The sequence below is a fragment of the Nothoprocta perdicaria genome, unplaced genomic scaffold (assembly GCF_003342845.1).
Source record: "Nothoprocta perdicaria isolate Ctin4 unplaced genomic scaffold, notPer1 scaffold_11, whole genome shotgun sequence".
Lineage (NCBI taxonomy): Eukaryota > Metazoa > Chordata > Aves > Tinamiformes > Tinamidae > Nothoprocta > Nothoprocta perdicaria.
This window is the reverse complement of record NW_020454205.1, coordinates 1476568-1491703: the sequence shown is the minus strand read 5'-3', so window position 1 is coordinate 1491703 and position 15136 is coordinate 1476568. Positions and strand designations below refer to the sequence as shown.

The 15136-nt window shown below is 40.2% G+C and overlaps 1 protein-coding gene across 1 annotated transcript in view; it reads left to right on the top strand.

Annotated features, from left to right (window-relative positions):
• Nucleotides 1-15136, top strand: part of HECW2 (HECT, C2 and WW domain containing E3 ubiquitin protein ligase 2) — a 133127-nt gene extending 117991 nt beyond the window's left edge. The window contains exons 22-29 of the mRNA XM_026047485.1: nucleotides 2249-2401; nucleotides 4144-4242; nucleotides 5409-5538; nucleotides 6045-6191; nucleotides 6907-7021; nucleotides 7759-7844; nucleotides 8308-8420; nucleotides 12548-15136. Of these exons, the coding sequence (XP_025903270.1) occupies nucleotides 2249-2401; nucleotides 4144-4242; nucleotides 5409-5538; nucleotides 6045-6191; nucleotides 6907-7021; nucleotides 7759-7844; nucleotides 8308-8420; nucleotides 12548-12659 (955 nt within the window). The 3' untranslated portion in view covers nucleotides 12660-15136. The remainder of the gene's footprint in view (nucleotides 1-2248; nucleotides 2402-4143; nucleotides 4243-5408; nucleotides 5539-6044; nucleotides 6192-6906; nucleotides 7022-7758; nucleotides 7845-8307; nucleotides 8421-12547) is intronic.

Sequence of the window (15136 nt, the reverse complement as noted above, 5' to 3'; positions counted from 1 at the left end):
AGGATTTTTTCTGGATTGGATTTGCTCTGGTAGTAAAACTAATTTGTCTATGTTTCATGGTTTTAAATGTTCCTGCTGTGTGTGTAGTGTATAATTCTCTTAGTTTTTGATTGTCTGCCTGTGAAAATCCTTGTTTCCTAGCCTGCTAGGCCTACTCAGATGCCTACATAGTAGGCATGTGTGAATGTTTCATGACATCTAAAAATGCTGCATGAAATTTTCACCTCTGTCATAATTGCCTTGTTGAAGGGTCAGAGAGAATGCGAAGAGCCCTAAAATCCAGGAAGTGCCTCCTTAGTGGAGGCAGTCTTGAAGATGCTTTCACAAGTCCATATGTACAGGAGCTACTAGGGACATGTATTATACACCACAGATGTTCAAGGAAGAAGTGTAATCTGCAAATGAGTCCTGGGAGCCAGGCTTAATTTTGGTTCAGGTAACCTCTGCAATCATTACAGCAGGCCAGGAGGGCATTAAAATGCCTTAAATAATTTTGGGGGACTCTTTATTTCCCTGACAGATAAAGTTCAAAAATATCACCAGTATTTTAAACCTTCGATATATATTTCATAAAGAAATAAGGGCTTTTTTGTTTGTTTGTTTTGTAACATAGGAGAATGTATGAATGCCCTATGTCTTCTTAAGGTATCTCAGAATAATAACAAATTAAACCACAAGAGTCTTGTGCAATCTGCTTTTCCTGACAGCGGATGCCTCCCATTTAAGAGTGGCAAATCCGAAGTGTTCTCCTGGTGATTCCCAGGAGACCAGGCTCACGTTGCCAACAACATATTCCTCTATTCCTGAATACCCAGATGCCCCCCACTTGCAGCTGTTGTGCGGTTGCATACCTCTTGTATGAAGTTTCCTGCCCCTCATGCCAAGCCTTTAATTGTGGGATAAATCTGAGGGACGGGGCAGCGCTCACACGACTGATTTATTTAATGTGACTCACAGCAGTGCCATTCACTAAGGGAGCTGTAGGAGCTGGCTGGCAGTCGAGCACACGGTTTCTCTTCTATGATTCAGATTTCATAGCGATTCTGACTATCCCAGGAGTTTGCAAGAGTCTTGCAAGAATCATTTCTTGGTCTGGTGTTTGTACCTAATTAAGATTGTTAATTTGCCCATCAGTTGCCCATGATACCAGACGGTAATTTCATTCTGCAGTTTGAGGGGTGGAATCTGCCCTGCTTGCCAGGGTGGGAATCTGTTTCAGGACTTCACCTCTGAAGCTCAGCAGATGCCGACTTCTTCCATGTGACAGAAGGAAAAATACTTTTCCTTCAGCAGGAGAGAGGCTCTGCCCTCAACTTAATAAGGGTACCTAGCCCTTACTTTCCTGACGACTTCATCTTCCCAAGCCAGTCTCACGTGCAGCTAATAAGCTTCTACAGAAGACAAACAAAATGTCAGTAATAGGAGTCCCATGTGGAAGCTGACTTTTTGACCTGTGTGCATTGTCTTAGTTTTGAAGCAAGACCTTAGAAGTCAAGTAAGAGTTCTTCAGGCTACAGAAGATGCTTTATAGCTGTTAGGATTATAGTCATTTCTGTACAGGAAGATCCCTCATTTCCTGGTTTCCACCTCTACCAAAGCGTTAACTTCAAACTTAATTGGTCTCACTGGTGACCCACAACATAGTGTCAAAATTCAGGCTCAGTGCTTTGTCAGCAGCAAGTTTGTTTATGATTCAGGAGAAAGGGTTTATTTAGATTCCTTGTCCATTAGTACTGGAATCCTGAAATAGCAAAACCCAAAGGAAATGCCTTCTGCAGAAGATATTTAATTGCACTGAATAGGCCGAGAAAGATTAAACGCTGAAGTGATTTCTGATGGTACTGTCAGGGAAAACAGAAATATTACCCCTGCTGCAAGGACAGACCATGAGTGTTCATCGTCATCCTTACTTTGTCAGATGAAGATAGTTCTAGCATTGGTTGTGTTCAGGTGTCCTTTGCCTTTCCAGAATTATTTGGTAGATTCCGATGGCAAAGGGACCATTGCAGATGGTCTTTGAGGAAGGCCATCCATGTAGCATTTCATTCTAGTCTTCCAAGCCTTCCATTTCAGAGGGACTCCAAGAGCATTTTGCATCCCTTGGCATTAAGCAGTGTGCAGGGTCAGTGTTCTGGTTGAAACGTTAAGAAAGTTTAATATAAAATGTGACATAAGGAATGTAGATTCACCAGCATGTTTAATTGTATGCAGTAAACACTTCATAGTAATGTCACATTTCTCTTTAAAGGTTGGACTACAGTGGACCTTCAAGAGAGTTTTTCTTCCTGGTGTCTAGAGAGCTCTTCAACCCCTACTATGGTTTGTTTGAATACTCAGCCAATGATACCTATACAGTACAAATAAGTCCTATGTCTGCTTTTGTAGACAATCACCATGAGTGGTAAGAATTATTTTGTTTGTTTGTTTTTCAGATGTCTTCTGTTGTTCCCACTTGTGGAGAACAGCTCATATTTGTTCAGACATGTAACACATAATTTGATCTTTTTAACCAGCAGCAAAGTAATTCCATTTCTCTAGACTTTCTTCATTTTGTTTTCTCTTGTGGTCATTTTAAATGATCTTACTTCTCACAAGGTCAGCAAAACTGTGATTTGGAACATGTGTCACGGGATTATCTCACAGCAGAACTCTGCATTTCTCGTGCGTTAGGAGACAGTCATTTTGTGAAAGCAGTATTAACCCCTCAGGCAAATTTAAAGAAGAAATTGTGGATAAAATATTGGCCTTTTGTCTCCCTTCATGTCCTAAGTTGACTTGAAGGAAATGTTGATGTACATCATTTGTCCAGGACTTCCTGAAGGGTGTAGAGGTCTCTACAAGGGAAAAAAAGCCCCCGTCTACTGGATTGGAATCTCTTCAGATATCTTTATTGAGTGTAAAAAAGAAAGGCTACTGGTAGCATAGCTCATGACCAAATATGTACACAGACACAAACTTTTAGCATAGTTGGCAAGGATTTACAGAAAAAATGGAAAAAGAAATACTTTTAGTATGTTTTTATGTAATACTCTTTTCACAGTTATCACCCAGTTTAATTGTGCTCAGATAATTTAAAGCATGGGATCTTTGTAAGCCTGTGAAGCTCATGCTTGTAAAGCTGTGTGGTGAATAACAGCAGAGTCTTGTTTGATGGGTCATTAGGTGATGGCAACAGTGGAATGGCAGCCGCTCGTCTGTGTAGCACAGGTAGGTGCTGGCTTCTCCATGGAAGCCAGAATGAGTGTCTGAGAGGAATCTCATGAGTCTCCAGCATGGACCTTGTCAGTGGTCAAGGGAGCCAGGACCAGGAGCGGCCTTGAGGGGCTGATGTGACCAGCAAGGTTCTTGTCTGCCCGGGTAAAGCCCTGCTGAGGGTGCATCTGAACAGAAAGTTGTAAGAAACTTTGTTTTCTTTGAAAAGTAACACTAGACTTGAACCTAGTTCCAGAGATGTGGATGATTTTTCATTAATCTTCATTGTTTTGGGAATACTTGCATTACCTCTATTGCAAGGTTACTATCTGACTCATCCGATCTCAAACCTGTCTCTCAATCCTCCCTGTACTTCCAGCAAAATGAAGATAAGAGAAGGAAAAAGGAGTGGAGGAAGTCATTTAGATCCTATAGATATAGGAGTGAGATATTTAAGAATCCAGCCACTGCTCTTTAAATGATATATGAAAGTCCACAATAGTCAGAAGAGAGAGCAAGTCCCCTAAGCAGAAGAGAAAAAAAGAGCAACATCTGTTAGGCTGCAAAAGATCTTCATCCTCTCAGTGGTGTGAAAATAAATTATTCAATGCAAGGAGTGTGCAGAAAATAGGCAGACACTGGCTATTGTTTTGGAAACTGTGTTTTTATAAAGGCCTTGTCTGGTAGGGATCGAACGGGTTAATATGGATTCAAGATTTCTATAAAGTAGCAGCTCAGATGACTGAGGGGCTTTCCACACCCTGCTGATTTGCTTTTTTTGTGTGCCATAGTAGAAATGTCAGAGAGACATGAGAAGACACAAAATACCACAATTTGAAACTGCTATCTGATTTGAAAATGCAGTTTTGGAAATATATGTGAGTTTTGCTGACAAAGCAGTGTACAGACCACAGGATTTCAGTGCCATGATTGTAACTCTTTCTCTTCTAGGTTCAGGTTTAGTGGTCGGATCCTTGGTCTTGCTCTCATACATCAGTATTTACTTGATGCCTTCTTTACACGGCCCTTTTATAAAGCTCTCCTCCGAATGTGAGTAGAAGTTTTCTGTCTCCTTCCCCACCCACCATTTTGAGTAGAGATAAATTATGAAGTTTTTCTCCAGTAATTCTATCATTTCATTTTAAGCCAAGACTTCCTTACAAGCTTATTTTTTTCTGCCTCTGATGTTAGCCAGGTACCTAATAACACAATATATGTTGTTTCTGAGCAGCATCAAACCCTCATGACTTGTTTTAGCTGTGGTATCATCTTTCGTCTATAAAATATTCTTTTTCAAGTTGTACAATGCTGTGGTTTTATTCCGGTTATTAATAGAGTTCTTATTCGTATGTCTTCCAGTGACTCATAGGATAGGATATGAATCACTTAACATAGACCACAAGACCCACTCAGAGGTGGACTGATTTTTGGCAGTCTCCATGTTGAGATGCTTTACTTTGGGATATTTTAGACCGGACTTTTTTAGAAAAACTGTTCTGGTTGAAGCAGTAAGAACTGCACTTAGGCAGCATGTCTGGACGTACAAGGCAGTGACCTGAGAGTGCTTCACCTCATGTCAGTGAACTATTTCACAGAACAAGGTGTCACACAGAATTGGCAAGAGCAGCAGCTGACCACTCAAATGTTTAAAGCTTGTAATAGTTGGCTCACTTTTATAAATGGACCAGTTAAGGGCAATATCACAGAAGTTCATAGGTATTTGCGTGGTAAGTAGGCTGTCTGAAGTGACTTTGCACAACAAGGGGACAAGAGAGGTGGCAGTGTAGGAACATAAGCAGTAAAAGGCAGCAGCTGCCTGTTATTAAAACTTAACATTTTATTTCTGAATTGAAATTTTTCTTAAATATTATATATTTTCCTAATTTTTGCTCAAATAAAGAAATACTGTGTACACCGAGTATGGGACAGATTCAGAAAAAGAAGCAGCAGAAGCTTGGAAAAGCAGTGCATCTTTTAAGTTAGCAAATGCTGGAGTTCAGTACAATAGCAAAACAACAGTTTGAGTTATGCAAGTAGCTGCTATTTTTAGTAGGCAAACACGCCGAGGTTTGGAACAGTGTCTTTGTTCTCCTGATTTTTCTGTTAGCTGTCTTTATTCTTGGTCTGCTTTGCAGGCCAGTAACTGTCAAAGCTCTGTTATTGAGTGCACGCCACTGCTGTCGTTTATACTTGGGTGTTTTCATCTTGTTTGTTAGACTGTGTGACCTAAGCGACCTGGAATACCTTGATGAGGAGTTTCATCAGAGCCTGCAGTGGATGAAGGACAATGACATACATGATATCCTAGATCTGACATTTACTGTGAATGAAGAAGTTTTTGGGCAGGTGTGCAGGATTCCTGCTTTCATTTCCATTCCTCTTTATAATCTCCTGCAAGCTAACCATTTATTTTGGCAGAAAATGACTGTCATTCCCTAATGATTTTTAACTTGTTTTTAAAATATTCTCATGTATGAAAACAATGTTGAAATCTTGGGAGGAATTATTATCTGTAACCGGTCAAACGTGTCTTTCTGGTTAAGAAGATTTTCTGCAGAGTATTCAAAATATGAAAATTTTGGATTGCTTTACTGATGGTAGTTCACCTAAGTTTAATTACAGTGGATTTAGCATTCAGGCATCCTATTACAATACCTAGATTAACACCTGTATTATTCTTCACATTTTGTGCTAAATATCTTGTGTGGGGAAAAAAATGTTCTCTCATTCCATATATTTCAATTTGTTTAAAGTTGACCTTGGCTAGTACCATTAAGGAATTACTTCAACTTAGAAGTTTTAACTATTATAATTATTCTTTTTATAATGTTTTGTTGCCATCCTCTTCTAAGATCACAGAACGGGAGTTGAAGCCAGGAGGTGCCAACATCCCAGTTACGGAGAAGAACAAGAAGGAATATATAGAAAGAATGGTGAAATGGAGAATTGAGAGAGGGGTTGTACAACAGACAGAAAGTCTAGTTCGTGGCTTCTATGAGGTAAAAACAAAACAAAAGCTTCAATTTAGTATACGTGTGTGTCTCTTCAAAGTATCTTTCTCCTCATATACATTTCCTAAATACACTGTCCCCAAAAGCAGATAAATGCACAGCCAGAAGTGGCCCTATACATATCTGTGTGTATGGAAATATCATTGTTAATCACTAGCTTAAATACTGCAGTTCCCTTTATAAAACCCTAGAAAATATAATCGATTTTAGCTTGTATGACCGACAGTGAGTGCTGCAGAAGTGAACGTGTTTCTTCTTTGGGTCTCTGAGATCATCCGAGTACATAGTACATGCCATACAGAGCATAACCCAGTAGACTGTATTTCAAGGTATTCCTCTTGCATATTTTGCTTTGGACAATGAAATTGAACATACTGATCTCAATCTGTCCTAGAATAACTGAGCGTTATTTACTCATTTAGTTGAGTATTATTTATTGAAGCTAATAAACTTTTTCTACCAAAAGTGAATGAAACTGAGTGAAACCTCTAATAAAACTTAATGGACATACACCTTAGTACAGGGTGGGAAAATCGTCTATGTATTTGCCTTAAAAAAAATAAAAAAAAAACCTTATTCATGAGGCAAGCCAGTACATTACTTGATAAATGTGGTCATAACAGACAAGTCTGTTTACAGAAGTACAAAAATCAATAAATGAAGAAATGTTAATACACTTTTTTTTTTCTTTTTCATTTTCCAGGTAGTTGATGCCAGGCTCGTGTCTGTATTTGATGCAAGAGAACTGGAACTGGTCATAGCTGGAACAGCAGAAATAGACCTGAGTGACTGGAGAAATAACACCGAGTATAGAGGAGGTAACATTATTTTTTTATTGTTCACTCACAGTGTAGGGGAATCTGGAATTACGCAAATTCTAAGACACTAATATATTATCCTATACTACAGATACAGATGTGTTGTACTTTCTTTTGTCTGAACAGCATAGAAAATGAAAGAGGCCTCTTCACAGAGGATACTCTACTCACTAGCGCCCTGGTAGCGTATCACTCAGACACTGGAGTCGAGTGGAAATAGTAATTATACCTTTTTTTTTTTTCCCTTGAGAGAGAATCTGCCTCTTCTCCTCTCAAGAAAAATTAGAAACAGTGCCAGGTGACTACAGCTTGGCAGTTGAGAACTATTGAGAACAGTGGAAAATGGAAACTACTTTGAGGGAGATGGTTTGCAGCAACATTTGCAGCTTTAAATATTTCAATGATCTTATTTACACACACATATCTACATATATATGTATTTATTAGCTACACGCACACACACACACACACTCACTCCAAGAATTGGCACTCCTGTTTGAGACTGATTAATGAAAGAAATGCTTACAAAAGAAATTTCTTTTTTGCCACATTTCCTGCATTATATGACTTTTTTTTTCCTTCTCAGAAATAGTTTTCTCTCATTTGTCTTTTGCTGCAGCTAGATAAGAAATATGGCATTAATACTGTGACCAGGCCTGAGCTAGGAGAGCTTATTAGTGTTGTCTCAAACATTTTTGTGGTCATTAGACATATAAAGCCTATTGTTGTTTTAACAGGTTATCATGACAATCACATTGTAATTCGGTGGTTCTGGGCTGCTGTGGAAAGATTCAACAATGAACAACGACTAAGACTTTTACAGGTAAGAAATCAGCTGATTTATGTAGAAATATTCGGTGTCATTTAAGTTAAATACTAAATTAATTTCTATCTAGGTTTATAACACCTAAAATAATGTCAGTATTAGCTAATAGGAATAGCTTGGTAACCTTCAGAGGATTACTGTAGTAATTTTAAGTGAATAAAATTTACAGCATGTATTTTTATTACTTTATAACTTAAAAAATACACTTAAGAAAGAAATACTTGAGTGATTAAAATATATATTAAAGCTTATAATATGTGAATCAGAAAAGGAAAACTGTTCTTGATTTTGCTACTGAATATAGAATTTGGATCCATTTTCCCTTAACCTACAATTAAAGCAGCTTTTATTACTTAAGGCTCAGACATTACCTTATTTGCAAGTGCTGTTACATAAGGAATGGCTCTAACATGGGCATACTGATATATTTCTATCCGTGATGCTTTATTTGTGTTGGCAGTTTGTTACAGGCACATCCAGCATCCCTTATGAAGGGTTTGCCTCCCTACGGGGGAGCAACGGTCCGAGAAGGTTCTGCGTGGAGAAGTGGGGGAAGATCACTGCTCTTCCAAGGTACGCCCGGGTGTGCAAATTGTGTTAGTGATGTTAAGGCTAGGGATACCTTAGCACATTAGCTCTTGGGATAAGCACCTTGGAAAGAGTAAAAAAGTTGTTATAAAATGTGGGATGCCTTGCAAGATGATTTATTTCCCTATTGTTGCAATGTGTGATTATATCCATGTTTCTTTGAACTCAATTTTGACTCTCATGGAGATGGACAAGGCAGTGTAGTTGTGGCTGACATCTATATTTTAATGTTGTTAGGTAAATTAAAATATAATATACTGTGCTCTGCTTCAGCCAGGTAAGTCTACCTATAGTCTGATTCTGATTGATGTATGGGCTAGCTTTGATACAGTTTAAAAAGAAGCAGCTTTTATTTTTAATTATTTACTACATGAACATTTTAATTCTAACTTATTTTAAGCGTATGTAACAACAGAGATTGCGGAAATCTTTCCCTTTGCTCTTTTCCCTACACTCTTTAATATTGAACTTTCTGCTTGCAATAACATGTAGAACTTACAATACAGAAAAGGTCAGTCCATGCATGGAAATGATGCTCAGAATTTCCTCTGGGAAGGTAATGTAGAGCTCTTGCTATAGGATAAAACTGCTCCCTATGGAGCAGTGGGGAAGGGTGCTGAGAATCTTCACATCTGTAGGGTGCCCAGCAGGTGCTAGGAATTGCCATATCTTCACCTTCATGCCTAGGAGAACGTGTCAAGCCTCTGGAGTTTAATTTATGATTCCCTTGTTTAGAAAACATTAGATTTTGTTTCAGTAGGTGCTCTTTTGTTTTTGACATGTTTTTATGAATATGAGAATTAAAAGAAACAAGCAGTACATATTTTTAAAGAAAGAGCTGTCCGTGACAAACATATGGGATTACAACAATCTGGCAATTCTTGGCATCCGTACAAGGAGCCTAGATGTCATAGAAAATATACTGCTGCTTATAGCTGCTTTGCGCACCCTGAAGTGGAAGCACGAAGCAGAAAGCAGCAGTTGCCCCTGTGCTCTTCAGCTCCCGTGTGCAGTTCAGCCCAAGTCGTGGCAGATTCAAAGACTTGACCAGGTAGACACCAGGTAGGACTGGCCTGAAGTCCAGACCAAGAGGCTTCCGACTGCTAACAGTTATGTAGGTACCTGACTGTGGTCTCACCCGCTGGGGTTCTAAACACAAAAATCTCCACTAGAGATTAACCTGAGTTGCAAATTTGGGCTACTGGGCAATCTGTTCAAAATGCTGTGTCAAAATACTGAGATTTGTCAGATGCAGATCAAGTCACTTTTACTACATGCATGTCAAGTACTACTTCTGCAGAAGTAGGTCAGTAGCATGTAAAAGGCACCAAAAATCTGTTATTTGGAGTTTAGTGTAGCTACTACTGTCCTTGATGCCGCTTTTACCCCCCTTTTCTCTCATCACTTTGTGCATTACACTAAATCAATAGGCAAACTGTAATTCATGCAGTTTATTTACATGTTGAGAAGTTGGTTGTGTTCCCGGTAGCTTTTGTCGCTGTATATTTTTTGAACACACGTTATCATTCACATACAAACAATATTTTTGTCGAATGGCTGGGCTTTAACCCGTTTCACTGCTGTAATGCTGTTCAGGTTATAGTGAACTGGAGGTCAACTCAAACTGCAGACTTTAGGAACCAGTATTTTTTGGTGTGTTGTCATATAATGTGAGTACAGAAGGATGAATGGGTAGCATCCACATGATTTGAAATGTTGGCACAGGAAAATACTTTTCAGAGAAAAATCTTTCTTACTGAATATTGATACCACTGCTGGCTAGGGTGAGAAAAGCATATGTTTCCTCCATAGACTAAAATCTTACCTTTTTGCCGTTTTTTTTCTTTTTTTAATGATTTGGTTTTCCAAAGTTGATGATTGCATTTCCAAACTTACCTTGCAAATTAAGATAAAACTCAATTACCATTTCCATAATAAAAGCAAGGTACCTTAGAATCATAGAATCATAGAATCATAGAATGCCGAAGGTTGGAAGGGACCTCAGAGGTCATCGAGTCCAACCCCCCTGCTCACGCAGGGTCACCTAGAGCACGTGGCACAGGGCTGCATCCAAGCGGGCCTTAAAGATCTCCAAAGAAGGAGACTCCACAACCTCTCTGGGCAGCCTGTTCCAGTGCTTTGTCACCCTCACAGTGAAGAAATGCTTCCTTAAGTTCCTGTGGAAACTTATTAGTATTAAACCAGTTTATAATGATTCCCTCACTAATTATATACTGTGTCTTTTAAAAATTGTGGTTTCACAGCCCACACAGCATGACCCAGAGTTCTAATGAGGGGTTGTCAGTCCACGCAGCAGGAGCATGTGGTTAGACTGTTAATTGCCTAAGACTCCTCCTCAGTCTGCGCTGAACTCCAGAGATCACTGAGGTCTTCCAGCCACCTTGGCAGATTTTATTTTATTTTTTTATTTTATTTTATTTTATTTTATTTCATTTCATTTTATTTTATTTTATTTTATTTTATTTTATTTTATTTTATTTCATTTCATTTCATTTCATTTCATTTCATTTCATTTCATTTTATTTTTGTTTGTTTTCCTGCGGAGGGAAGAATACAATACATATGTTAAGGGATTGCCTTCCTGATGCTGACACTGATGTTTGTGACACTCTGTGAGTGCATTTCTCAAGCCCAATATTTTTATGACACCATAAAGCTGTCACTTTTAAGTGACGTATTTGACCTTCCCTGGGATTTGTAATGAACTGGTGTGTTTTTAACCAATTTAGTAGCTAGATCTGAGAGGCACTTGGCCTCTCAGCAAGCAGTCAAGTTGCTCCCATGGAAGGTGGCTCCTTCTGGCTTGGAGAAAGCTCGTTACAGGTCTGCCCTGGACAGGCACCTCGTTGGCAGGGTCAATGAAGAACAGTACTTGCTATTAGGGACCTTGCCGAGTCCTTCCACTGACATTTTACATTCATCTTTAATATGGGTCATGCTGTGAAGGACGGGACGTTGCTGGAAATGTTTATCTCCTGAAATGTACTGAAATAACTGTAAACCGTTTTATTGGAAAACAATAAAGTTAATTTTTAAGCAGAGACCTATCAAAATACTGAAAGATTTTCATCCTCTACAGAGAACTGAAGTGAGGCTTCAGTAAAGAGCTTTACTCCCCTTCCCAGCATTTCTTCCCTAAGAACCTGACAGAGGAGCAGCTGTATTACCTATTTCACTGGAGCAGGCTCGTCCACGACAGTGTTTTAGGCATAATTATCCTCAGTGGCCCATCCTTTGGTGTCCCATCATTCTTCTAAGAGTGTAAATGTTTATAATCCCCCTTTTTGTTTGCTGCAGGAGGTTGCAAGAGTCAGCCCAAAGTGTATCAAAAGACTTGAGATTAGAAACTGAGAAATAAAATGGTATTTATCCTCTTTAAGTGCACGTGAAGGTACCTTAGAAGTACGTGCATATTCCCATGTAGTTACAGAAGGATTTGTTCTAAAGGTCATTGACTTGCCCAGCCACATCTGTAAAAGCATAAATCAGTAATTAGATTGAATTATGGATCCGAAAAGTCACTTCCCAGGGCCGGAGTCCACCCACTGGCTGAGGAAGTGTGAAGAGCGTCAGGTTAGTCTGTCCTGTATTCATGCAGAATGGTTTTTTGCACATTTCAAGCACTTTTTTAATACTTCAGCAAATCCAATAACTGTAATGGCCTGTAAATGATGGCTAATACAGTAATCAAGTATCATCAGTGCAGAGAAAAATGTTACTTCTCAAAAGATGCATTTAAAACCAAGCTTTCAGAACCTCCTTCTTAAATTGTACCTTTTTTTCATTTTTTCTTTTCTCTTTCACATTTAATGCATAAAATTTACATTGCCCCTTTTGACCTATTCCTACGGTTCTAAAGACCTTGACAAATGCTTCTCACTGAATTATTTTAATTAGAACAGTCAGATTACACCCCACCACTTTCTCATCAGGAAAATGTCATTTGATGGCACGTTTGCTGAAAGAAGACTCTGGCTGTCGCTGCACGAGCATGTACCAGTGTGAGTGTGTGTATTTGCTTCTGAACTCCTTTGACTAATGTATTTACTGGCCTCTTCTTTCTCCCCTCCTTTTCCCTTCGCCTCCCCAAGGGCTCACACTTGTTTCAATCGTCTGGACCTTCCCCCTTACCCGTCATTCTCAATGTTGTACGAAAAACTGTTGACAGCAGTGGAAGAGACGAGTACGTTTGGACTTGAGTGATTCGCTAGCCACAGTGCCCAGCTCGGTGGACGTGGTGGATCTGTCTTCTCAAAGGCTGAACGAACGTTTCTATCGTGTTTCCTAGCGGAAAATGGTTTCACTGTACAATTCGGGAAACGGGATTTGGGGAGTGAGCTTGCAAAGGACTTGAAGGCCCTGTGGCAGTGGCAGATCCTCCACAGAGACACTGGTGTGTGCCTGGCGTGCAGGGAGAGTCAGGTCTCGCCATCCACAGGTCTTGAGGACTGCCAAACTTGTTACGTTTGTGCGCCAGGAAACGCGGTCCCGTGCTGCGATCAACACGGCTGCAGCAAAACCCACCTACACCCATAAACTGGGGCTCACCAAAGTTGCTGAATAGGAAATTTCGGGCAAAATGAGAAATCATTCAGCCCCCTCATTACATAAATGAAACAAATTTACACCGTAGACATGTTTTTTAAAAAAGATTCATAAGGGTTCATTATTTTATGCCATATATTAGACTAGAATATCCAGTCCTTGCTATACCTAAGACTACGAGTGCCTGCATGGTGTGCACCATAGATTGCAGCTTCCTGGGGCACAAGTGAGTTGGAAGGAAAGTCTGCAGCAAAGGACATCGCAGCCACGGCTGGCGCTAAGGAGGTTTGTGGAATTGTATATGCAAGCGGTGTGTATGGCAAAAAAACAGACAAAAAAAAACCCAGAGCTATCATAAAATGAACTCAATAAGACTGATTTTATGCTTTATACTGCATGGAAACTGTTTTAAGAAGAAACTAGCAATTTATCACAGCATATCAGGAAAAGAATCCTTACACAGTGACTTCTGTTTATTTTTATAGGTTCATTATATTATGAGTTTCTTAGAGTGTGAACAGGAACCAAGCAAACTAGAAATGCTCTTTCTGTTTTTGTCACGTTTCATGCTTCAACAGGCATTGTGCTAGTGTTTATTCTTTAAGCACTCTCAAGGGAAAAAAAATGCCTTTTATTTTTATAAGGGTAAAAAAAAAACTCCCAAAATATTTTGCACTGAATGTACCAAAGTTGAAGGGACATTATGATCTGACTGACAGCAATCTGCATCACTATCGAGTATCTATAAAATGCTTAGGAACCAGGCTTTCTTCACGGTGCCATGTCTATAGATATCAGGACTGAGCACATAAGTAATAATTTTATAATACTTATTATATGTGATATTGTAATATGCATTTATTTTAAATGCATCTGGGTCATTTTTCATGCATTGGATAACTTAATGCAAAGGAGTTTAATACTGATATTTCATACGTTCCCCGCAAGTTTTTATTTGTACAGCACCATAAAACACTAGCTGGCAATCCATGAGCAGCCTCCTTCAAGGTGAAGCACTGAGCAGAATGCCACTGCTGTCCTCTGTCAGTGAACACCTAAAGATGTAAACTGTTCATCGTCTTTTTAAGCTTGCATTTTCTCTGATAAGTAGCTTTCTTATCCAGTGTTGTTTGACTGAGTTCTTTTTTTATGGCAATTCCAACGCTGCATGGGCGCCACTTTGTTTCTGCCTGGTTTTGCGGAAAGGCACCGCGCCGCTGGCCTCCCTTTTTGGTACTTCCCTGCGGATGGTCCCGGGGAGCCGGCAGAGAGCCGTGACCGTGGCTGTGCAGCTGCGGAGGTGCTGCCCGTCCAGCAGCTTCTGAACAGGTCAGAAAGCTGCGCTGGATGCAGGGCAGCGAGAGCGCAAAGCTCCTTTGTGCTGCTCCTCCCGATAGCGCTGGAGTACTGCAAGCCTGCTCCGGGGGAGAAGGTGGCTTTGAAGTCAACTTGCCGTGCTTGCTTTGGAAACCGAGTGCCTCAGGGAGGTGTCCTGCTCGCTCCTGACCTGCTGGGCGTCTTTTCAGCAGTGAAGATGTCACAGCAGCAGCTGCCGTCCCCGCGATCGTGGTGGCGGCAGCTGAGAATGAGGAATCCCATGGGGCTTCCGGAGCAAATGTTCCCAGCACAAAGGAAAACCCACTCGCAAAAGCCGAGCGAAAGCATCCTGTGATTTCAGGAGTAACTCGGTCTCTGCATGACGCCTGGACCTCATGCAAGTAACGCAAGTTTTCTTGCCTCCTCTGACCGGCGTTCAGTAGCAAAGGAAAATCCAAGCCTGGCATCCTCCTCTCACCCTCACGCTTGCCCATCTTTGCTGCGGTTGCATGTCCCACGTGCTCGTGCACACCCTGAGCAGTAGCCAAGCTCTCCCCTTCCGCACATCCCGCCAGCAGGGCTCGTTCCTTACGGTCACTTTATTGAGTAGCTGGAACGTTGGCGCTCGGAGCAGGATGCAACTTGTGCTTGGCTGAGGGACGGCAGAGTTTTGATTTTACAATACTGTGTTATCTGTGGTCTAAAAAGGTGATTTCCCAGGTGGAAACTGTACCTACAGAACCAGAAACTCTTTGGGATTAAAAGTTTAAATATTTGGCACAAAAGAAGTTTATACAAGTCTGCCTTTAAGTTATGCT